The sequence below is a fragment of the Diabrotica virgifera genome, chromosome 4 (genome assembly GCF_917563875.1).
Source record: "Diabrotica virgifera virgifera chromosome 4, PGI_DIABVI_V3a".
Taxonomy (NCBI): domain Eukaryota; kingdom Metazoa; phylum Arthropoda; class Insecta; order Coleoptera; family Chrysomelidae; genus Diabrotica; species Diabrotica virgifera.
In genome coordinates, this window is record NC_065446.1 from 130,433,160 (window position 1) to 130,459,040 (window position 25,881).

General features: G+C 36.2%; 2 protein-coding genes across 2 annotated transcripts in view; one reads left to right on the top strand and one right to left on the bottom strand.

Moving 5' to 3' along the window:
• The window catches only part of LOC114334762 (pleckstrin homology domain-containing family G member 5), a 1,826,648-nt gene that overhangs the window by 157,813 nt on the left and 1,642,954 nt on the right, over positions 1 to 25,881 (top strand). The gene's annotated exons all lie outside the window — the stretch shown is intronic.
• On the bottom strand, positions 14,958 to 15,725 carry LOC126883664 (arginine and glutamate-rich protein 1-like). The gene has a single exon (XM_050649321.1). It carries the CDS (start codon positions 15,723 to 15,725, stop codon positions 14,958 to 14,960), a length of 768 nt encoding a protein of 255 aa, XP_050505278.1.

A 25,881-nucleotide genomic window follows, 5' to 3' on the forward strand; every position in this document is an offset into this window, starting at 1 on the left:
ATTGACAACTATGTATCGATTAAAAATCGAAAGCAGCCATCTTGCAAAAGTTATCTGTCATCACATCACTGTCATGAAAAAATTATTATGACGTTTAAAATTTAAAAAGTTCTTAAATTGTAAATTGTAAGTAAGTGTTACAACCAATATCAAATGCGATAAAATTTTGTATGCACCACGTCAGTAAAGATTCTTTATCGAACTCGTCTGTTATTCGCCTCGCTCGCTACGCTCGCTCTGCTCATAATATCAGACTCTTTCGATAAAGAGTAACTTTACTGACTTGGTATATAAATAACTATTATTCGACACCTCATTTGTCATTCTACCTGGTATAATGACGGAGGAGTTGAGTTTCCGATCAGAAAAACGGCAGACGGACGTGGATAATTCAACGTTTTCACATTTTTTCAAAATTGGGTGAAATATTTATTTTTCTAACTATAGTCCATTCTTTCACGGTTTTTGCTCTAAATTTTAAAGAACCGCTTGGATTTACATGAAATTTGGCATACGCATAGCTTACATGTCAAAGAAAAAAAGTGATATTGTGCCGATGTGTGCTTTTGCCCTGGGGGTGACTTTCACCCCCTCTTGGGGGTGAAAAAATATATGTCCAAAATAAGTCCGGAAATGGGTAAACTGACTAATTTTAAGTAACTTTTGTTCTATAGAGCTTTTTCGCCAAGTCAACACTTTTTGAGTTATTTACGAGTGGATATGTTCATTTTTCAACAGAATAACCACATTTTTAGACGGGTTTTCGCAAATAACTCAAAAAGTAAGTATTTTGTCGAAAAAAACGTTCGTAGCAAAAATATAGCCTATAAAAAAAATTAAAAAAATGGTGTACGCGATAAGTCTCTGGATCTCGTAGAACCAGAGTTATAGCCAATGAAAAATAGATTCATATTCACCAAATTTCAAATAGAATATTTCGACGTGAAATATCCAAAAAATTAAGCACTTTTTGGGGAAACCCATTTTAACTTTTTTAAAGTGTTTAAAAAAGCTTTATTTCTGTTTTTACAAAAAGTTTCTAGCATTAAATTTAAGCAAGTTACGCTCAAAATAAAGTTGGTCCCTTTTGTTTTTGCAAAAAAAAATCGGGAAGACCACCCCTAATTAGCAACTTAAATGAAATTAATCGTAGCCGCTCCACAAATTATTTTACTTATGTTGTGTTTATATGATCTGTAAGTTTCATCAATTCAAAGTGCTTATTTTTGAAAAAATTTGGTTTCAAAGTAAAATTTTTAAAAATTTAAATTTTGAAAAATATGCTTTTTTTCAAAATAACTTAAAAATTGTTAGAGATACCAAAAATCTCGAAAAACAAAAAAAGTCAGATTTGCTTTTCTGAATATCATGTATTTTTTTGTTTTTCTGTTAGACAAAAATTGATCAAGATTTGGTGTTTCTAAATTTCCATACATTCGTGATCAGTGACTCGTTCAACCCCTTTTAATTACAGCCCTTTCAATAATAAGGACTTTGAACCGATGAAACTTACAGATCATATAAACAATATATACACGAGTCAAGAAACTTGTGAAGTCGTAACGATTAAGTTCATTTAAGATACTAATTAGGGGGTGATTTACTCGATTTTTTTACCAAAACCAAAAGGGATTAACTTTATTTTGAGCGTAACGTGTTTAATTTTGATGCTAGAAATTTTTTTTATAAAACAAAAATGAAGCTTTTTTTAAACACTTTAAATAAGTTGTAATGAGTTTTCCCCGGAAATGTGCTTCATTTTTGGTTATTTCACGTTAAAGTATTCCATTTGGAATTGGACGAATATGAACTTATTTTTCATTAGCTATAACTCTGCTTCTACTAGGTGTAGAGACGTAATATATACACCATCTTTTTAAATTTTTTATAGGCTATATTTTTGCTTAGAATGTTTTTTCAACAAAATAAGTCTATTTGAGTTATTTGCGAAAAACCGTCTAAAAGCGTGGTTATTTTGTTGAAAAAAATGAACATATTCAACGCCAAATAACTCGAAAAGTATTGAGTTAGTGAAAAAACTCTATAGAACAAAAGTTACTTAAAATTAGCCAGTTTACCCATTTCTTGACTTTCTTTGGACGAATATTTTTTCACCCCCAAGAGGGGGTGAAAACCACCCCCAGGGCAAAAGCACATATCGGCACAATATCACTTTTTTTTATTTGACTTGTTAGCTATGTGTATGCCAAATTTCAACAATAGGTCTAAAAATGAACATCAGTAAGACCAAATTTATGACAAATTTAGTTCCCAGCGAACACCTAACCATCCAAAATCAAGTGGTAGAATTGACAGAAAAGTACATATATCTCGGTCATGAAGTCAGAATAGGCAAGGACAATCAGACCTGCGAATTTCAACGACGAATAACACTTGCTTGGGCGGCGTATGGATCACTAAGAGACATCTTTAAGAGCAACATCCCGACAGCTATGAAACGGAAGACATTTGACCAATGCGTTCTTCCTATTATGACATACGGAGCAGAAACTCTCACGCTCACAAAAACAACAGCACTAAAAATGCGAGTGGCACAAAGGCGCATGGAAAGATCGATTCTCGGCGTGACAAAAAAAGACAAAATAAGGAACCAAGACTTAAGGAAAAGAACAGGTATCACTGATGTCGTTGAACGTATAGCCAAGCTGAAATGGAATTGGGCAGGTCACATAGCGCGACTGAAAGACTCACGATGGACCAGAAAACTAATTGACTGGCGCCCAAGAGAAGACAAACGCAGCAGAGGACGACCACCAACACGCTGGATGGACGACATTAAACGAATATCCAAGAAATGGCAACAAGAAGCACAGAACCGTGAAGAGTGGCGAAGAATGGGAGAGACCTATGTCCAGCAGTGGACAGAAGAGGTTGTATGATGATGATGATGATGATGCCAAATTTCATGTCAATCCAAGCGGTTCTTTAAAATTTAGAGGTTTTGCAATATTTTACCGTTAAAGAACGGACTACTAGTGCAAAAAGACAGTTTCCGCATGAGTTAGAAAAAATATTTTTTCTAGGAAAAAAGCCACAACAAATAAAGTTATATCAATTTTTATTTAGCAGTGAAAATACACAAATTAATACGTTCTTTGACAAGGTTATCAAAACCAAACCTTCAATAAAATTGTGTACCATGACGACGATATTGGTTTCCATGACGAAGATTCAAAACCATTGTTATTAAGTGCCTTCGCGGGTACCTTTCGGTGACTAGACGGTGACAGTTCCTGAGCTCACCTAATATACATAATACCGTTAAAGGCGGGTTGACATTACTAGTGAATAACGAACGTGGCTCACGCTTACGTATTTTGCCCGTGCTATTGTTAGATGTTTTATTAACTATTTTCAAACTCGAGCAGTACATTTTTTGTATTTGCATGCAATGTATAAATACAAATCTACTGCTTGAGTTTGAAAATAGATAATAAAATATCTAACAATAGCACGGGCAAAATACGCAAGCGTGAGCCACGTTCGTTATTCACTGGTAATGTCAACCCGCCTTTTACCTAGTAAAATTTAATAATTAGTTATCAATATTAATTAAAATTTAAAAGTAAATATACCTTGTATATTTATCTATTAACGGTATTATTTATATTAGGTGAGGTTAGGAATTGTCACCGACTAGTCGCCGACAGGTACCCGCGAACCACGGTTATTAGACTTTATTACGGTTGCCTTGTCCGACGGTGGTGGGGAGACTTATATTTTTGACTTTACGTCACAAGAGTTCACATTCCCATATTTTTAAATGATTTTCGATCATTGAATGTGTGTTATTGTGTATATATGTGTATTATTTTTGTTATTATGAAATAATAAGACAAATAGTACACATTTTATTTTATACCGGGTGGTGAATCGTAAAAAGGGCCATAGGAAACTCAATGTAAAATTCTAAATTGTTGAATTCCGGCTTCCCTAATTATTTTACATCAAAAGTCATGAGAGAATGTTTGTAGAGAATTAAAATCTGTATTAAAATCAAAAGTTAAAATTGTTCTACGATTTAAATGCATTCCAAAATTTTGAAAAATATGATACATTTGCCACAATAGGTGTGCGTGTAAAAGTTAGGCCACACGTTACTATTTAACTGACAGTGCTCACACCATTGACTGAATAAAAAATCTTTATTATTAATACTTTCTCCGCAACTGAGGGTATTTTATCAACTATATTGTTTTTAAACAATAGATGATAAAATAAAAATATTGACAGTTCAAAAATGTGAACATTATTGCATTGTGTGTGGTCTAAGTTTGGGCTGAAAACTAAAATGTATTACATTTTTACAAAATTTTGGAATGTTTAATTACGTAGACCAATTTTAACAGTTGTTTTCAATACAGATTTCAATCCTCTACAAATAGTTTCTAATGTCTTTTGATGTAAAATAATTAAGGAAGCTGGAATTCAACAGTTTAGAATTTTACATTGAGTTAATGCAAAATTTTGACGCATGTCAAAATTCTCAATGTGTTTTAATTGTATTCATTTTTTTTCGAATCCTGAGAAAACTAATAAATATTTTTGAAAAATTTAAACTCAGAATGAAAGACTACATTATTACCGAGGGCCGAAAGTCCCTGAAAACTTCTATAATGTTTATTTTTATAAGTTACAGGGCTGAAAATAGAAGAGAAGTGTGATATTTAATTTCAAATATTTCATTCAATAGAAACTGCTTGTTTATTCTAAGGGGCTTTCCGCCCTCGGTAATAATGTAATCTTTCATCCTGTGTTTAAATTTTTCTAAAATACTTGGTTTTCTCAGGATTCGAAAAAAATCATATTACGATTCAAATGACAGTACACTCTCATGACGTAATCGCACCCTTAATGTTCATTGGTTAGTCGATTTAGGCAACCGTAGTAATGTCTAAGAACCGTGCCCGCGAACGCACTTATTGTCTACTGATTTGACTTTTGAATATTAAGTCAAGTGAGACGTCAGTCGAGTAATTTTGTCAAAACATCATAAGCGAAAATTACCAAAAGGCAACATACTTGAATAAAACCAGAAGAAAATTTTGCTGGTAAATAATTTTCTCTCGAATGATATTCGACTAGACTATTTCACGAGACAATTAATGTATCATATCAACGAAACGTACTTAATCTTTATTAATTTGTTAACAATATTAAATGTACAATTATTATAAGCTATAGTAGTTTGCCCATACTTTTCGACTAAAGCATAATTTTGTGTATTATTGACCTGTAGCATTTGGAAACTCGAAGGTCCAGCTTCAGTTGTTGTTCTGAGATTTTCGATCAACTTCTGGTGGTGACTGGAATCCAATTGCAGATATAGTTTTAGAGAGCTTGCATTTGAGTGACACGTTAATTTAATTAATTCCTATTCAGAAACGCCTTGCTTGAATAAGACTGACACAGCTGAAGATCGATGAGAATGGTTTGTTATTTTATGATTTTTTGTGTCTATTCCAACTTTTTCTGCTGACATTTTTGTCCACTTAGATACGGTGTTGATTCCAAGTGGACAGTTTTTGAACCAAGATTCATCCTTCCAGTTGGGGTGAACGGTAAGAAAGAGTCTGTCTGATAAAATCTTTGGTCCCCTTTTTTTCATAATTTCAAAAATAATCTAACTGGTCATACATTTTCGTATGATGAATTTCTTACCAGCCATTTGCTCCTTGTCAAACTTTTCAAACCGCCTTGATTTGTTTTGGATAAAACGCTGTTGTATTCAATTCGGCCCGTAAATTCTCCCATAACATCAAATTCCTTCTGGAAAAAGTAAATCTTGCAGTTTACGGTATCATTGCCTCTCCAAGCAAGTTCAAATGAGCAAAGGTGAAAATAGTTATTTTCCTAACAAGTGCAGAAAGTCATTCTTTTCCGCACGCGCCTGCAGTTTGCCGAACGACGCGAAGCGGGAGTTCGGCAAGCAGTCGAGTGCGGAAAAGAGACTTTCTGCAAGAGTTAGGAACAATATTTTTTCTAAGAGTCTTTAAAAAATTACCAAATCTTAATCAATTAATTTTGTCAAAGGTTGTCAAAACCAAACTTTCAATATAATTAGTTAGCATGACGACGATCTTGGTTTCCATGACGATGATTCAAAACGACTGTTATTGTCTACCGATTTGACTTTCGAATATTATGTCAAAATAATTTTATTTCATCGAATTGTCGCGTTAATTTCATTAAAACAGGAACACAATAAGATATATTTGAAATAAATTAGTAAACAATATCTAAATATTAGTTTATTGCATGTATTATAATTACTTTAAGGCCATATTAACATATCTAAATTAACACGCGTGCGGAAAAGTAAAAACCGCGTGCGGAAAAATGCGTGCGCTAAAGTAGACATTTTTGCACGCTCGTAGAAAAAAATTTTTTGTGCTCCATCGGGGGTTTCCTCGTCGTAGCTTTGGATGATTTTTAATAGTTCTTCGGCGGATAATGCTTTTGAAGTGAGTTTTCTTTATTCTTGAACACTTTGAAGCTACCTCCGCTTATTATCTCTGGTCAATCTTGCACATTTGAAAGATCTGTGAAAGGGTCGATTTTTATGCCGTACTCCGTAAAATATTTTTCTTGTACCATTTTTGCTGTAGACATTTTGTACCACATTGACTTTACAGACGACTCTTTATAGTCTTAGCCATTGCCTTTTTTCACGTTAAAGGCATAATCCTCGAGAATTTTTGCTAGTTCCGTTACGGTAGTACATCTTTCAAGCGTAAGATTTCTCACCCGTAGGAACTCCGAAAATTGGGTCCAAATAGAGCTTCTGGACCTCTGCGAGTTCAGTGGGACATTTTCCGAAACCAATATTTTGATTTCTCTAACTGACTGGCACCCAAATCTTGATTTTTCGTCTGGATTCATTATATCTGTCCAAAATTGATTACGCCTCAATGATGTTTGTCAAACTGACAACAATAGAATTACCAGACACTTTTCGTGACGGATCTGTCATAATTTTTCAGCCTACTTTACGAAGCAGAAACTTGGAGAATAACCGAGAACAACAGAAAAAAATTAGAAGCTGTAGAAATGGATGTGTTTAGAAGATCATCAGGTATATCCCCCAGGGAAAGAGTTCGAAATGAGGAAGTAAGACGACGAATTGGAATAGATGGTTACTTAACAACATACATTGAGAGGAAACAGTTGATTTGGTATGGTCATGTTCAAAGAATGGAAGACACAATATTGCCTTCCAAAATGATTATGCAGTGGGTACCACCAAACCGCACAAAACGAGAAAGACCCAAAATGACATGGAAAGAAGGGGCTACCAAAGCATTGAGTACAAGTGATCTTGTCACAAGTTAGGCATCGGACAACGTCGAAAGACGTCCTAAAACCGATATATGTATGTATGTATCTAAATATTAGTTTAATGCATTTATTATAATATATTATAAAGCAATAATACAAGGTATTCTACTTCCCCGCACCGGTGCGGGAAAGTGAAACTTTCGTTCGGAAATGAAATGCGTGCGGGAAAACGGCTGTTTTTGCACCGCCGTATAAGAACAATATATTAAAACAGATAATATGAGCATTTAATTTTATATTATGGCAGCAAAATATTAGACAAACTCAAACAAAAAGGGAATATACAATACCATATTATTTATTTTTCTATTCTCATACTATAATATATCAATTATGATGTCACTACCTATATCATACTGAACTTCATTATGATACAGATTTTCATTAAAATACAGATTTTTAACCAATAGAATCGCGATATGGCATTTGCGATAAAGGTGGTACACGCGCAGTGACCAATGGGGAGCCAAATACATACGCTTTAACAGTTCTCAATATGTAAACAAACTGTCAAACTGACAAACTACTTAATTTGTTTGCGTTACAAAATTAATAAATTTGAATATACAGTGGAGTCCCGATATAACGAACCCTGATACAAAGAATTCCCCGATATAACGAATTTTTTTAAATCCCCTTCAAACGTCCATAACACTCAGTGTAAAAAATACCGTAATAAAAAATAATAAAAATACTATACCTATAATAAACTATTTCAATTTTAACCCTCGATACAACGAATTTTTACGATTTACGGAGAATTATTAAAACCCCTGTATAATGAATATTGAGGGTAGCAAACCCATATGTAACGCACGCAGCCCCTATATTACGCAATCCTCTGTTTCAAACCTCGGTTTAGCGTAGTTGAGTACAGATAGTGTGACAGACAAGTCCAGACATGAAAACAATCGGACCTGCTTCCCGCCCCCCTACCCAACAACCAATCCAGTGCCAGGATAAAAATGTACCCGTTGGAGGTTCCATACTCCAAGAAAAGGCTCAACAGTTTGCAGAACAATTAGGGCACGCAGACTTTCGAGCAAGTAGTGGCTGATTGGATCGGTTCAAAAAGAGGCACGAAATTAGTTTCAAAAAAGTTTGTGGCGAAAGTGCTACCGTGGAGGATGTAACTTGAGAAGATTGGAAAGCTAAATTACCAGACTTGACTCGTGGATGCAATGTGGACAAAACGTTAGCGTTGAAAGGAGACCCTTGCAACAGGGGCAAAAACAGCAAATATCGTTTGACAATCTTGCAAACACAGTTTAAAATTGTTAATAATTTTTCATGTGTGGTGTCGAATAAATTACGTTATTCTCAAAAACATTTACGTTTTTTCCCCTGTTTTTAATAGCATACTTTATACCTAAGTTAAGACTCAGTTCAACATCTATTCTGTAACTCATTTGTTAAACCAAGGTTAAGCGATTAGAAATTCGTTCTATACCTAGAGGTTTGAATTCAGCTTTAAGAACCCCTTTTTAACGAATATCGGCCGCATTTAACCTCGGTATAACGAACCCCTTTATTGAAAAATTCCCGATATAACAAATTTTTTTAAGGTCCCTTCAGATTCGGTATACCGAGGTTCTACTGTATCTTTTGTTGTGAATGATCATAGAAAAAATAGTGTATACAACTTGCATTTAATTATTATTATGAAGCTCGTACTCTATCTATCCCTCATACTCGCTTTATAATGACCATCATTAAATGCTCGTTGCATAATATACTATTAACACGGTTATTATTATCGCTCAAAAACTTGGCAGTTGACTAAAAGTAAAAAAACGGACGAATTTATACTAATAATATAAATGAACTTTTAAAGAAGAGCGGCAAGGAGATCGAGACTGGAACATATTAAAAACCAAGAAATCAGAATGCAAATGGAAATAGAAGAAAAGATAATACATGTAGAAAAGCAAAAATTAATATGGTATGGATATGTAAAGCGAATGATGAGGAATGGTTCCCAAAAAAAGGAAACCCGTCTTAGACGAGAAAACTAAGAAGACCAAGTAGGTACAACATGACCACACGAAATGACATCACTAAAGAAATGACAAAAATTATTTTTTTTAAGTGAAACCAACTGACGGGATGGGAAATATCTATGAACTACATCTTAAAAAATTTGGACTTTTTATTACCCTCCCACCCCTTTATCGTAACGCGTCATTTATCGTAAGGCCCCCTCACGCCAACGTCGCAATTACAACTCATGACTCTCCTTTTCAGTGATTTTTTTTTAAATTATTAATATTATTTTTGGATTTTTTAAAATTAACTGTAAAACTTTATTTACGAATGTATTACATAAAAAGAATAATAATTTAAGATATTTGTAGGTAAATAATACACTTAAAAATAGCTTAATTAAATAAAAAATATGAACACGATATTTAGAGAAAAACATAATACTTAATAATGTAGCATACATATAAATTAATAAGTTTAAAAGCCTTTTTCTTTGCCCAGCATTCGCCGATGTCATAAGTAATATTGTTTTGTTGTTATTTATTTTCTACGTGGAAAGTTATTTCAGGATATTTATTTTTTACAAAGATCGATTCTAAATAGTCAGATTTTATATCAGAATCTGTCAAAATGCATAAAGCTTCAGATTCTCTATATTTTTTTTTGGGAGGTGAGAATATTCAAAAGACCGTCTGGGAAGGTGTCCCAGGTGTATCGGATTCAGTCCGTCACGCTTCACCGTACCGAAACCGCCTGCCGATTAAACTCACCTCCTCTTCCTCTAGCCGACAGGTCTGGAACCGCTCTTGACGAGCATGTCTGACCCGTCGACCTTACTCATAACTCCCACGGGCACTCTCTGCGTGCGCTCCGTAGAATAAGTGGCCTCTTATGCGCCCCGCCCCGCACACAGCCCGCACAAAGACCGGCCGGTGAAGACGACCGTCCCGTGCAGCCCATGTGCAGGTGGGGCGACCGGGGTGCCCCCAATCCAACACGAACTAGCAAAAGGATACCAGTCGAAAGTTACGAGCAACTCCAAGTATTCATCAATTCGTACTCACACCCATACCCATTCATTCTACAGTTAAAAGTAAGCAGTCAGTGAGGTTGGGTGTAAAGGTCCTCCCCCACTACCCGAGACAAGACAAAAACAAACTAAATAACAAGACAAAACAGAAGGTAAACAAAACAAAACAATACAAGGCGATCAGCATGGATCAGATGTAAAAAGTCCTCCCCCTGCTGACTACCGCTTACAACACGCAACACACTTGAGTAATAAAATTTGAGTAATTGAGTATAAAAAATAAAAAAATAGTAAAACAAGATAAAATAAATAAATAATAAAACTAATTAAAATAAGACAGACAGCGTCGGTTGGATGTAAAGGATCCTCCCCCATTGGCTGCCCTCTACGACACAAAAAAATAAAACGATAAAAATAAATAAATAGACGGTCATCCCGCTTGCAGTCGCCTCTCTTTCTCCTCTTTGTGCTTCATTGTCTTCGTGACAAAAGCAATGATCAGGTCGAAGTCTCTCTTGCTACTGATAGCTTTATCAATTAGCTCGTGAGGATCGCCTAGAGGGGATCCCAGTTCCAGCTGCAGCTCGGTACGCCCCGCCTGGTATGCAGGGCACACGAAGACGACATGCTGCGCATCATTCACTATTCCACACTCAGGGCATAGATCGTCCACGGTTTTCCCTATACGATGAGTAAATTTCCTGAACGATCCATGTCCCGTCAAAAATTGTGTAAAATAGTAGCTGACGTACCACTCGTACCACCTCACCACATCTGGAATCAGGGATCTCGTCCAGGCCGCCTTCTCGACTTCGACTGCCCATTCCCTCTGCCACATCTCTAGACTTCTTTTCCTTTCTTGTGGACCTGAACCTATTGCCCCGTTGCCCCTCTGGTACATTCGGACTCTTTCTCTAGCCAGGATGTGCACCGGGACAGACCCAGCCACCACCTGTAAGGCAATTGTTGATACGGTTCTGTACGCGCTGCACACCCTGATCAGAGGTTTCCTCTGTGTCCTTAGAAGCACGTCTTTATATTTTTTCATTCGAAGGACCTCGTGCCACACGGGGGCTCCGTATAAAACTATGGATAAGATTGATTGTGCCATTACCATTCTCTTCTGGGATCCAGGACCCCCTATATTTGGCATAAATTTATTTAGTGTAGAGGTCCTTTCTTCTGCCTTCCGACATGCTTCTTTAAGCTTGTCGTCGAAAATAATTCCAAGGTACTTAACCGCCTTTTGGGGTCTTATTACGGAGCCTTTGTATTCGAATATTATGTCATCTCTCTTTCTTGGTCCCCTCAAGATAATGGCTTCTGTTTTCTCTACTGCTAGCTTTAGATCATTTCTCCCTCTCCAATCCGCGGTCTTCTGTATTGCTTCATTTACTTTTTGCATTATTCCCCTATTCATGTCGTCTTCGACCAGTAAGGCTAGATCGTCCGCGTATGCAATCGCTCTTACTCCTCTCTGCTTGTTTACTTCTAGTACCCCGTTGTATATATATTCCAAAGTAAGGGTCCCAGGACTGACCCCTGGGGTACTCCCGCGGTCATCTCTTTTTTCTTTTTCTTCGATATGCATACGGTTCTTTCAGATAGGTAGTCCCTTATTATGTTGGACACATACTCTGGAGCCCCAAATTCGACTATTCGGTCTACTATGAGACACCAGTTTGCTGAATTAAAAGCATTTTTTATGTCCAACAGAACAAGGACCACCCATCTTTTTTTACTTGCTTTAGCCGCGTCCCTTATCCAGGTCGCGGCATCGACTGTCGATTTACCTTTTCGAAATCCATATTGTTGATTTGATAACACTCTCTGATCTTCCAACACGCCTTCCAGCCTCTTCTTAATAAGCCCTTCGTAGAACTTACCAAGGCAGTCCAGAAGGCATATTGGCCGATAAGAGGCTGCTGAATCGGGGGTTTCCCAGGCTTTAGGAGTAGAACTAAGTTCGCCTCCTTTAAGTCCCTGGGAAACTCTTGCTTCTGCAGTAGGTTGTTGTATATTCTTCTGATCAAACCTGGTTTCTCCGTTGCTATTATTTTTATTGCCTCTGGTGGCAGCCCGTCAGGGCCGGGAGCTTTCCCTGTCTACATCTCCTGACCAGCGGTTCTTATTTCATCTTCCGTGAACTCCTCTACCATCGTTGGAAATATCTTGATGAAATTTTGATGATCCTTGGTAGGAAAGAGGAGCTCAGCTGATTCCATCCGCTGGTCTTCGTCGAGTCTATATGGGGCGATTATTTTCAGCGTCTTCATAGTGATCTTGTACGCATCGCCCCATATATCTTCGTCCAATGCTTTTATCAGGGCCTGCCACTTTTCTTTTTCTCTTGTCTTATTTTTTTGTTTAACGTTTTCTTTAGATCTTTATATATTTCCTTGAGCTCGAGGCTGCCCTGGCTTCTCGTATAATTCCTTCGAGCTCTGAGGCATCTCTCCCGTAGACTTTCTATCTCATCCGTCCACCAGTAGGGGGATTTTTTTATTATCCTTTCTCTTCACGGTGGCCACCTTTGCTGCACTTTCCAGTGCTCTTCTCAGTTGGCCAAGGTCAGAAATATCTTCTTCATTTATCTTTCTGACCTCCGATAGGTACGTGGTTTTGTTGAAGTAAATTTCCGTGTGTCCCATCGGCCGCCTTATTCCTCCTTTAACATTTATTTCGTATTTTATATACCGGTGGTAGGTGAATAACTGATCGTTAAGGACATCCCAGCCGTGCACTCTCCTGGATAGTCCTTCACTCGCGAACGTAATATCAATGTGTGTTCGGCTGACCCCTCTTACGAATGTTGGTTTGTTATTGTTTAATACTTGGAGGCCAGCCTGGGCTATTCATTCATTCCATATTTCCCCCTTTCTGTCATTTATGGGGGCACCCCACAACCTCGATTTCGCGTTAATGTCCCCGGCGATCAGCACTCCTTTTTCGTTCGTGGCGGCGCTCATTATTTCGTCTACGATTCCTTTGTACCTTATCATAGGGATGTTTGGGGACACGTAGCATGCCAGTAGGCTGAAATCTCTCAGTTTGATGAGGATATGATTTCCTCCCCTGACAATACCACGAACTCCCAAACCCCTATTTCTAAAGAGCACCGCCACATTCTTCCCATTATCCTGGACCCAACCACCGGCTGATGTTATTTTTTTGTTTGGTTCCGGGACGATGAGCAAGTCTATTTATAGCTTGCAGGCTTTTGCGTGAACAAGGTCGTGAGCTCGGCGTGCCCTGCCCACGTTCACCTGCAATATCCGTATACCAGGTTGATCCTTGAGGTCCACTTTGGTTCAGTTCCCAGAGGTCGTTTCTGCGTCGGACTCACGTCTTTCGAAAAAGTTAAAAAGCATAAAAGCTAAAATAAATAAATAAATTAATATAAATACAATAAACAGATACGGTATATAGATAAAATATGTAAAAGTAAAAGAATTCAATAAATAAAAGTGGTTTAGTAAAATCGAAATATTAAAATAAAATAAGTAAAACAGATAAAGTAAATAAAATAAATTTTATAGATATAAAATAACACCTAGGTGGGCTGTATATGGACCCACCTTCGTAAGTGTTGTGCCCAAACTTTAGGCACTTAAAACACCTAACTGGGTTGTGCCTCTCCATTATTGGACACACGACCCATCCCATTTTTATTGAGCCGTACCTCCTCAGCTCTTCCGCTCTGGAGGGGCATACGGCTATCGTAGCTACCTGCTCCCCATATCTGTTCGTTCGTAGAGCCTTAACATCTATCTCTCTCAGGAACGCCTGTATAGCTCTTTATCATTTCCTTTAGAGTTTCTTCACCAACCCTGGGGTCCAACCTAGTAATCGTGAAGAATGTCTCTTTCTTCTGATTGCCGTGTCCATACCGTTCATTTTGCTGTCCAGTTCAGCCCTCAACTTCTCCGCAGCCCCTCTTCCCTTTAAATTTACAAGTAGATCTCCCACATTCGTTCTTTTTAACTTGTCCACTTGTAGACAGATCTTTCCAATGTCGATTTTTTCTCTCATTTCGCTAAGAACTTCGTTATATTTTTTGCCTCCCATCTTTATAAGGAGGGCTTCTTCTTGTTCTGCCTTCTTCTCTACCTCGAGTTCCTTCCCTCTTACTATCATCTCCCATGAGATATTCTCCCTCCGCCCCACGTTATATTCGAGGGCTTTCCTTATGATCTACTTGTTAAGGTCGTTACCGGCTACGACCCGTACAACCTCTGGTGTTTCATCCATCTCCTTCTTAATTTTGGTTATAGCCTTTTCTGCTAGGTCATATATATCGCCACCCCTTTCTTTTTCTATTCAAGCGACGAACGTGTACCAAATTGTTTTTTTATTTTCTTTCCTCCTAAAGTTTTCCAGGAATTTGATTTCTCCCTCGTTCACTTCCTCTAGTGTTTCTGCCAAGTCCTCTTCCACGTCCTTTATTATATTTTCTACCCCTTTGTCCTTCGCATCCTTTTTTGTTATTATCAGACATGTTTTCTTCTCGACCGTTTCTAGTAACCCCCTTGTTCCCACTTTGCCTTTATATATGCTTTCTCCTCCCATTTGCTATTACATATACTCATGAAGGTTTTTTTGCCTCCCCCATGTTTAGAGCCCTTTTAATTTTTTCTTGCTCTTCTCTCTGTCTTTCTTGTTCCAGTTTTAGCTTGCAGTGGTCGTATTTTACTTCTTGTTGTGTATTTTCGGCTATACTGTCGTCTTCTTTTTTGTTTTTGGTGGATTTTATGACCCCTAAGAGTTTTTTTAATTCCGTGTTCATCTCCACCTTTTCCCCCTTTTCTTCGCTTAGGTTAGTAAATATCTCTATTAGTTTTATATTTAACTCTTCGAGTTTCCTGTTTATTTTTTGTTGTTTGGTTTCGTTAGGAAACTTAATACTCTCTTCGAGTCTCTTCCTCTTTAGATCATTTATTCTCTCTAGACTGTCCCCTTTCCTTTTCTTCTTATTCATGGTTTCATCATCAAGCAGGAAAGAGGCGAACACATTCTGCTGAATATTTTGAATATCTCCTATTTTTTCCACTTCCTCTTGGGATCTTTCCTCCCCTATCTCATCGTCATCATCTTCACTGTTTTCCAGCATTTCATCCCCTACTAGTGTCGACTGTTTTGGGGCAGTCGACCTGTTCATCTTCTGTTTCTTTTTAAATGTGTTTATGAGCTCCCTCTCAAAACTGTTCATTCCTTCTTCCCATTTTAAGTCGTCGGGCGACTGTTTTTTCCTATTCTCATTTTCCATATCCGTTTCATTGTCCGTGTCTCGCCGATGGTCGTCTTCACGCACCCCCGTCTGTTCAGGATTTTGTTTATTGGTACTCATATACATTCCCACGAGTTGGGACGTACTACACGTCAGGCGCGGCAGTGCGCCCTTACCACGCCAAAGCTTGGTTACTTCGGGAGGTCGCCAGGTCTCCCGAAGGGATCGTTTGTGATGCTCTAACCCTCGCACCTCTCATATCTTTGGCACGATGCCTTCCACCGTGATAGTGGGGATTATTTTATTGAGGTTTACTCCTCTAGGCTTTTTTTCATGGTTGCCTTAGGACGCAGTGGCAGTTTGTATTCACAGGCTACCTGGAGTTTCCGCGTAACTGCTGCCTCCCCTTTTACGCGGAATTTGGAATGGATGTGTGGTGGGAAGGTGCATTGGTGGGGTAAGACATGACGGCTACTCGCAGTGGGTATGTCGAAAAAGTTTTCGAATAGAAATTTGTGATCGGAGTTCGACGGCGGAGCCCCCCGCACGGTGCTTTGGGGCCCCCTATCGACCCCCGGTTACAAGGCTGAGGTGGACGAGATTAACTTTTAGGGATTAGAGTAGCCGTAGGGAAGTTGGAGGGTGCTATACATCTGCTGAAGGCGAAGGCGTCGCAACTGCTCGCCCCAGTTGCGACGCCTTTTAGCGTCCAGCAGCGGTGTCCGGCGCTCACCCGGTGCACAGTCGCTGGACGCTGGGACTGTTCTTGGTTTCACCGGTCATGCTCCCCTCACAATTTTTAGGGACCACGATCGGTTACTCGGCCCTCCCACCGTCGTCGAGGTAGAATTACAATCCCAGGGAGATTCTCTATATTTAGTAATTTTTATTGAGCGACCTCCACTGCACATTGAGCAAATATTGTGTTTTTTTTTTTCATAAACTTTTGATCCATGTACTCCTACAGCTTTTTTGGTATCAATTTTTGGTGTAACATTTTACACATTTTGTACCTCAAATTGGGATTAAACAGAAGAAAAATCCTAAGCATATGATTATCTGATACTTTGAATAATACTGCCTTCTGGTAAAAGCTAGTAAAATATTATATTTATAGAAATAACAGCAACAAATTTAAATACACCAGACGACGTCGGATGTGCACACATGCCACCGTCCGTCCGGTCATATATCATCGTATTAACCTGAGTTCCCCCTCCCTAATCTCTATGACGTAGTTTATGGATGTTCCCTAGACATGCTTGGAAATAGAACATATAAAAGGACCTTCTTACACTATAAAAGGAATTAGTAGAATTAATAAATAATAATAAAAAATAATAATTTCGTTATAAAGCAACACAAAAGCCGTCTTATATTAGTTAGTTCAGAGAGTGCCAAAAGCACTCTAACTAGTTTCAACCCTTCTTAAGATCTCATCAGAGAGCGCATATTTGATTCTCTCTGAACCGCTAAAATTCGGGCTGCCGGTCTCGATTCACAACGAAATAAACAAGATGACATGGATGCCGTGGCGGCATCTGCTAAAGACGAATGAAAGTTTTACTTTTAATATTAACGATATCAAAAATAAAACTTTGGCCTATTCTTCTGGTTACACTATTCGTGGGTTTTAAAATTTGCAAGCCAACGAATTGCCGGAGCTAAAAAGACCGAGGGAGATCTATCAGGTTGCATCTCACTTCTCGCCTGTACAGCACAGTAAAATTCCAATAAAGATTAGTTCCCAACATTCAGATTAGGAGTACAACTAATAAAAACGCTGGACGGAAAGGCCGCCCGAGAACTTTATCTTACCGATCTCTTATCGTTATCGTACTGGACACTGGCAATCTATAAAAATAGCAAAGTTACTCGTTATTTTGATATTTTAGAAACACCTTGTATACTTGAAAATATTTTATGGTTCTACGCATCATTAATTCCTGCATTTGAGAAAATGTTCAATGCCATATTTTGGAGACACACTATAGATGTATAGATTATTGCATAAATCAATAGAATATTATAGTCATACTTTCATTTCAAATTAGTTCATTTTTCTGAGAAATTAATAGTTTACAACATTTGAATTTCATTCTATTTCTATTGCGCCAGTCAATGCGCGAAATTAAGAACAAGGTATTACCTCCGAATTCTGTCCTACTGTATGGAGTTTAATGAAATTTTGGGAGTAGCCCAATCTCTTGATTCAAAGTCTATCCTATATACTATGGCGCTTTTATCATGGGGGCGGTTCCCACCACTTCTCGGGGGTGGAACATTTTTATTTTCGAATTACATGGCGAAAAAGGAAGGATTTTAAAAAAATTTAAAAATTCATTCTATAATTTGATCCGATTTTTTACAAAAACCATTAATTTTAAACCCGTTCAACTTTTTGAAAGTAGAAATAACACTATATTAAAAGGTATTGCAGAAGAAAAACAATGCATTTAAATTCTGGTGGATGAGGGGTTAAATGTATATACTTTTCATTCTTCCTTAACGTACATTATTCATATAATTTTTTGCACCATATCTCGCTTAGTTTGAATGTAAGCGGCATTTAATGGTGCTCGTTTTAAAGGCTTTTTCAAACACTACAAAAGGCGTTGGTAGCATTATACACCTAAAACCTACCGTTCCTCTGTTATTTCAAGTTGAATACACCAATTTGAGCATGCACCAAAAAACAAACTCTTTCACCTACCATATCTCTTTTTGTATAATAAATAGAACATTTACGAAGGAACGAATCTCTTTGTTATTTATAACCTAAAAAATGTTTTATATAGTGTTTTTAGTTCGATGCATAGTTTTTAAGGTATTCACAAAAAACTGTCCGAAAAGGTGTCATTTTTCAATGAAAATGGCCAATTTTCAATTACGCATAACTAAAAAATTATTGAGTTCTCAAAAAAAAGTATAGACCAGTTTTTGCTTAGAAATAGGTTATCTAGCCACTCCCGTGCTTATTTTGACCAACAAATTTTCCACCCCCTTGAAGGGGTTGGAACCGCCCCAAGATAAAAGCGCCATAGTATATAGGGTAGATTTTGTTTCTAGAGCTATTCCCTGCTTATTGTGAAAATATCAAGTATATCGATGTAGTAGGATGGAATTCGGAGCCAAATACCCTCATTGGCTGCCCTGTAATAATGCTCTGCTATGATAGCGTGAGAGAGGACACACAAGATTATAGCAAAATTTCTATTTACTGTAACTTTTTGGGTTTTTGAGCTACAGCAACGAGTTTTATGTCATTGGAAAAGTAATTTTGCATTATTTCAAAATGTGTAAAAATATACAGGGCATATCTAAAAAAATTAAGATTTTTTTTATTTCCGGTTCAACCGGAAGCCACATTTTAAGTAAAATTTATTGTGATAATAAATAATAAAGTACCATACATGTCTGCAAAATTTCAAATTTTAGTTTATATTAAAAAAGAAGTTACGGGCACTCGAATATTTTTTTATAGAAAATTCATAACTCCCCTCCTATCGTGAGTTAACAAATCTGACCAATGTCATTCAATTTATCGATAGGATTTCAAAAATATATCAAAAAATAAACAAATTCCTTGTAGCCATTTTTGAGAAAGTCTAGTTCAAAATTATGTCAAATTTTGACCCCTTAAATATAGGCAACCCATAACTTTTTCTGAAAAACGATAATATTCTTCTTGTAGTCCCATCTTTACGCTATATAACGCCTTTTTCAAATTAAACTTATCTTATAAAATTTTTTAGATAGGTAGGGAAATGTGTCGGGAGGGCGGTCGGCCATGTTGGCCGCCATTTTGAATTTGGAAACGTCAAATTCCGTATATCTATTTACCTATCGATGAGTTAACTTTGAGTTAAATTTCATTAGCTTCGGTCAACTAAATAACCCCCCTATTTCGGCCCCCCTTTGAGAGGTTTTTTTTAAAACCTTAGTTCCTCGACAAAATTCTCTTAAACTTACTCATACCTAATTTTATCGAAATCGGTCTGGTAGTTTCTGCTGGGCGGTGGCGACATACGTACATACGTACGTACGTACATACGTACGTACATACATACGTACGTACATACTTCCGACATGTTTTTTTTATTTGCTTTTTAGACTCAGGCGGATTCAAAAGGTCGAAAAAAGTGAAATCTGAAAAAAAATTTTTTGCACGATCCTATAACTTTATCTATTATACTATACTACGTATATAGTACGATAAAGTAAAAAAATAAATAATCATTTCGTTGTGGAGCGAAACAAGAGCCATCTTATTTTAGTTAGTTCATTGAGCGAAAAGCACTCTAACTAGTTTCAACCTTTCTTAGGGTCTCATCAGAGAGTCCATATTTGATTCTCTGTGAACCACTAAAATCGGTAAAATCGGACTGTCGCCGGTATCGGTTCACAACGAAATAACATGATGGCATGCCGTAGCGGCATCTGCTAAAGACGAGTGAAAATTTTACTTTTAATATTAATAATGTTAAAAATAAGAATTTATTAGAACTAATCTTCTGGTTACACCATTCGTGGCTTGCATCTTATCTTAGATGTATCTGTTGTATCATAGATTTTAGACTATGAGGAGCATTTTTCGATTAATAACTTTTTTCTACGGTCATGCTAAAAGAGCCATTTTCACGCACCCATTTCGTTTCCGAAAGTTGCACTTTCCCACACGGCGTGCGTAAAAGTAAATTTTCCTGCACGGCGTGCTGGAAAGTAAAATTCCTTGTAATATGGCATTAAAATATATTATAATTTAAAATGCATGCAATAAACTAATATTTAGATATTATTTACTAATTTGTTTCAAATTTATCTTATTGTGTTCATGTTTTAATGAAATTAGCGCGATAATTCGATGAAATAAAATTATTTTGACATAATATTTAAAAGTCAGATGAGTAGAAAATTACAATGGTTTTGAATCGTCGTCATGGAAACCAGTATCGTCGTCGTGGTGACCCATTATATTGAAAGTTTGGTTTTGATAATCTTGCCAAAGAATTAATTTGTGTATTTGCACTTCTAAATAAAAATTGATATAACTCTATTTTTTGTGGCTTTTTTCCAAACGTACGACCCTAGAAAAAGTATTGTTCCTAACTCATGCGGAAAATGTCTTCGAGTGCGAAGAAGACACTTTTCGCATGAGTTAGGAATAATATTTTTTCTAGAGCAGTACGTTTGGAAAAAAGCCACAAAAATAGAGTTATATCAATTTTTATTTAGAAGTGAAAATACACAAATTAATTCTTTGACAAGGTTGTCAAAACCAAACTTTCAATATAATGGGTTACCACGACGACGATATTGGTTTCCATGACGACGATTCAAAACCATTGTAATTTTCTACTGATCTGACTTTTAAATAATATGTCAAAATAATTTTATTTCATCGAATTATCAGTAGTAATTGCACAAGAGCTCTAAAATTCGATAATAATTTTAGAGATCGAGTGCAATTTGTTGCCATTATTTCATGAATAAAACTGTTCAAAACCAAAATATTATTGTAATTTATTTATGTAAGTACAAATTAGTACAATTAAACACACAGTTGTTATAAATATTTGACGGTTGAAAGTCATCACTTTCATAATTTTTAAAACATTAATTGTTATTAATGTCACTGAATGTATTTTTTCGTAGCAACGAAGGGCATCTGACGTAATATACTTGACGACGGGATATTATCAAACATTATCAGTTTAATTTTTATTTCTGTAGCTTTCTATTGGTCAGAATCTCCTATGAATGAAATAATCGCGCTAATTTCATTAAACCATGAACACAATAAGATAAATTTGAAATAAATTAGTAAATAATATCTAAATATTAGTTTATTGCATGTATTATAATATATTATAATGCCATATTACAAGGTATTTTACTTTCCCGAACGCCGTGCGGGAAAATTTACTTTCACGCACGCCATGCGGGAAAGTGCAACTTTCGAAAACGAAATGCGTGCGTGAAGTGGCTCTTTTAGCACGGCCGTAGAAAAATAACTATTTTTCGTAAAATTGATAATGAAAAAGTTTCCCATATTCTAATTAACGCAGACACACTACTGTATAAAAGCTCAAATTTTTTTTAACATTTATTATTTTTCAAGTTTGTTATTTGTAATGTATTTTAGGTAAGTTTTAGAGAAAAAAAATTTATTACTTTTTTTAAATATTTTTTAAAATGGTTTTCGCGTTACATTTTTTATTTTTTTTACTTTTATCAGAAAGAAGTTGTTTATTTCATTTTCAAAGTTAAATGCTTTAGTCATTTTAAAGATTACAGATCAAGATTTAAAAAAATCATCTATAAAATAGTAATTGTAGTCTTATAAACTTGAGTAATTTTCTCTTAAAAGTTGTAGTAATTCTGTAAAACTACGAATTTTTCAATGACATTTTTCAAACACTTCAATTTTTGGGACGTAGTATTATTTAAATACAATTTTTAAGATTTTTTTGAGTGGATCATCCTTTAGTACAATGTTTGAAAATATTGAGATTTTTATAGGTAAATTTGTATTAGTAACACATCTTTAAATAATTTTAAAAAATTTCCACTTTCTGCCCATGCATGCTTTTTTGTTGTAACCTAACTATAAAATAGCTTAATATTCTTCTTTCATTTCCACTTTGTAAAATTCAATTTGATCAATAACCATTCATTAAAAAGTTATGTGAAATTAAGTCAACCTCGCGCTCGTCCTAGCGCTGCCGTACATTGCACCAATGCCTTTGAGAGGGGTGACTCGTGCGTTATAAATAAAAAAATTAGAACCTGTAGATTAATTTAAAAAAAAATTATTAATGGTTTTTTTGTGTAAAATTTTCTGAATTTTTCAATGGTCGGGTCAGATTTTTCTAAAATTTTTCATATTTATTTAATAAAAAACAACTAATTTTGCAGATAATTTAATAAAAATTAATCGCCCACTTTTTAAGTAGAACTTTTTGATATGTTGTTTATTATACATTTTGAAATTATGAAAAGATATATATCTTGTTTGATTTTGAAAAAACTACATTAACTTCACTAGTTGCTCTACATCAAGCCTTGGATATGCACGAATTTGGTAGCGGTAAAGCCTCTAAAAAATCACTCGCTACTTTTATTAATTTACGCTTGCCTGTTAAAATGTCCAGGAAAATAGTTTCAGAGCCGTCGTGTAGAACGTAATAAATAAAGCGGCTGCCTCTGCCTCTGACATAATCTATTTATAATTGTACACAACACATTACTAACCGACCGATGTCGTGAACCTCAAATCAGTATTAATGCTATTTATATGTTTTTGTCCTAGAACTTAGAACTTTTGCATCCCGGCGTTTCGCTTGACATTGAAATCTAATTTCGCAATTAGCGGGTGAGGCTCTGGGTCAAAGTTTAAGCAAGGAGAGAAGTTACTGGTGTCAGGATAGTTGAACTTTTGAACTAGAGGATTATCTTAGCTCGGTCTTTTATTAAATTTAATGAGAATTAGTTTCAGTATATATCCAAAGATTATTTAGATTGATAACGAACAATCTTGTGTCATACAGCGTGTAGGAGCTTTGTTTTTGAGACAGAAACAGTATGATTAAAACATGGAGTAAATCTGCAGCGTTTCTAAATTTAGCTTCACCAATTTTCTTTTGTTTACTGTAATTTAAACAGCCCTTTTGGTGGTAATAAAATGGTTTATTAAATAATATAAGAATTTTCAGGTTCTCACCAACACGTATTCTCCAAACAAACATATTATCATCATTCTGTTTGCCTTTATTCCTTTGCGGGATCGGCTTCCCTACTTAATTACATTTCTCTCATATCAACATTAATACCCTTTACCGATATTTCCTATCTTAGCGTCTCCGCCCAAGTCTCCTTTGGCCTTCCTCTCCTGCTTCTTTCAGAAAAACGCAGTTCAGAAATGTTTCGCATTTTTCGGGTGACTAACGTCTCGACGTTGAACATGACTAAACCATCTTAACTTATGCTCTCTCATTTCGACATCAATTGTTGCTACTTCTAGACTTACTCTAATATACTCATTCTTAATTTGATAATTTTTTGTCACTCCTTTAGTTCTGTAATACCGATGGTAGGTACTTAAAACTATTACTTTTCACAATCATTTCACCATCCAAAGATATCATTTTATTTGTAGTATCTCCATTTGTAGTATGCGGCCACTGCTGGACATATGTGTCCCTAATATCTTTCCATCTCCAAAATGCTTCAGATCGTCGGTTCATCTGGCTGGTGGGCATCCACTGCTTCGTATAGTGCTCCTTGTCGTATCTTGTCCAATTCCATTTTAGCGGCGCGATTCTTTCGACATCGTTTGCTGTTTTTGTTCTATGACGTATTTCTTCGGTTGGGATTCGGCCTCTCAGGGAGACACTGAACATCTGGCGCTCCATAGCTCTTTAAGTTACGCGAATCTTGTTCACTAGGTACCTTTTTTGTGAGTGTTAATATCTCCGTTCCATATGTTACAGTTCAAGTTGATTATCCAGTTGGAGTTCACTCCAACTAGTTGGAGTCAACTCTAACGGCTGGTTTCAGTAAAAGTTGATTATAAATATAAAATGAAGATTTATATTCAACATTTACTAGTAAAAGTAGACTCCAACTAGGAAAAGTATACTCTTCCCAATGCCATTTAGTAAAAGTTGATTCTAATTCACACAAACAGCCGATTCTAGAAATTAAATGTTACTGAATATGTTCAAATTAGTCTAGGCTGTATTGTCGCCCCCGTTAGGTAAATTACTCCGATTCGAATTTTTTGTACGAACTTACTCAAAAAGAGGTCCTTATAACAAATCTACTGGGTGCCAGGCAGTACCTTGATCGATAAATTGTTTAAACAATTTTTTTAGACAAATTCACAAAAATAATTTTTTCACTTGGAACAATTTTTTTTAAATCATTTGGGTTAGTCTGAGCAAAAGTATTTTGTGATTTTTCTCTAAAACTGATTGTTTTCGAGTTATACGCGATTTAAAATTTGAAAAATGCGAAAATAGCCATTTTCAAGACTCGGTTAAAATCCATTATTATGAAAGTCAGAAAGTGACCAAATCAAAGTTTATAGCCCCCTCTACAAGATCCAGCAGAAATTTTTGTCACTACAGTAGTCTCTCTTTATAACGATTCCCTATATAACGATAATTCCTCTATAACGATCAAAATACTAAACATTGTTTGGTTCGTCATAAGGACAATGTATTAATTCTTTCTCTATACCTATATCGTTCTCTGATAACTTTTCAATATTCGATGACCTCACTTTTCAAGAAACAACTGATAACCATTTGCGTTTGGCAATAACTAAGATAACTAAACCGTGAGAATTTTACCAATTAAAGATAACACTTAATTGAAACACAGGGAATAACTGAAAAAGCTCTTGCGTAGGTGTAACTTGATAAAAAGTGATTAGTGAGTGATTCATTTTGTGGCTCCAATTTAGCAAAAATTTGGTGGTTCAAATTTCAATCCAATATGCCGAAAGTTGAGTACACGCTTTTATCGTTCGGGCGGTGTGCCTTAACTGTTTTCACACAGATGTTGTCCTCTATTGACGACTTCTAAGTTTCAATTTCGGTTGTATCTCGGTCTGTGAACAGTCAAGATGTTTTCGAAAAAGCGTAACGTTATCGATAACTCGGGCAATAGAGAAAATTAACCTAAGTTATTTAGTACAGTATGATTATAGAGAAATATATCGTTATAGAGAGAGATGACTGTATTTTATTACTAAGCTTTATCTTTAATTATTAACAATGAGCGCTAAGTGCGTATTAGGCGGCCGTCAATGGTGAGTGCTAAAGAGATGCACCATTCCGGCCGTCCAATGGTGAATCTCACTCGCACTCACATTGACGGCCGCCTCAATACACGCTTAGCGCTCATTGTTGATAATTAAAAATAATATCTTATTAATGAAATAATGACAAAAATTTCTTCAGGATCTTATAGAGTGTATCAGTTTAATTAGAGAGAATCAGTTTAATTTTTGATTTTTTTTAGTTTCTGACTTTCATAATATCGTATGGCATTTTTGCCTTTCGGACAGTTCCGGCGCCAATTACATCTTTAACCCTGTTTCAAGTAATAACTAGTGTCGATGTACACTAGCCGAAGGGGACCGACGGCTTCGTATGGCATTTTTGCCTTTCGGACAGTTCCGGCGCCAATTACATCTTTAACCCTGTTTCAAGTAATAACTAGTGTCGATGTACACTAGCCGAAGGGGACCGACGGCTTAACGTGCTCTCCGAGG

What these genes read in the sequence shown, in the direction of transcription:
- LOC126883664 (XM_050649321.1), bottom strand. Translation starts at nt 15,725, where the DNA reads ATGTATATGAGTACCAATAAACAAAATCCTGAACAGACGGGGGTGCGT.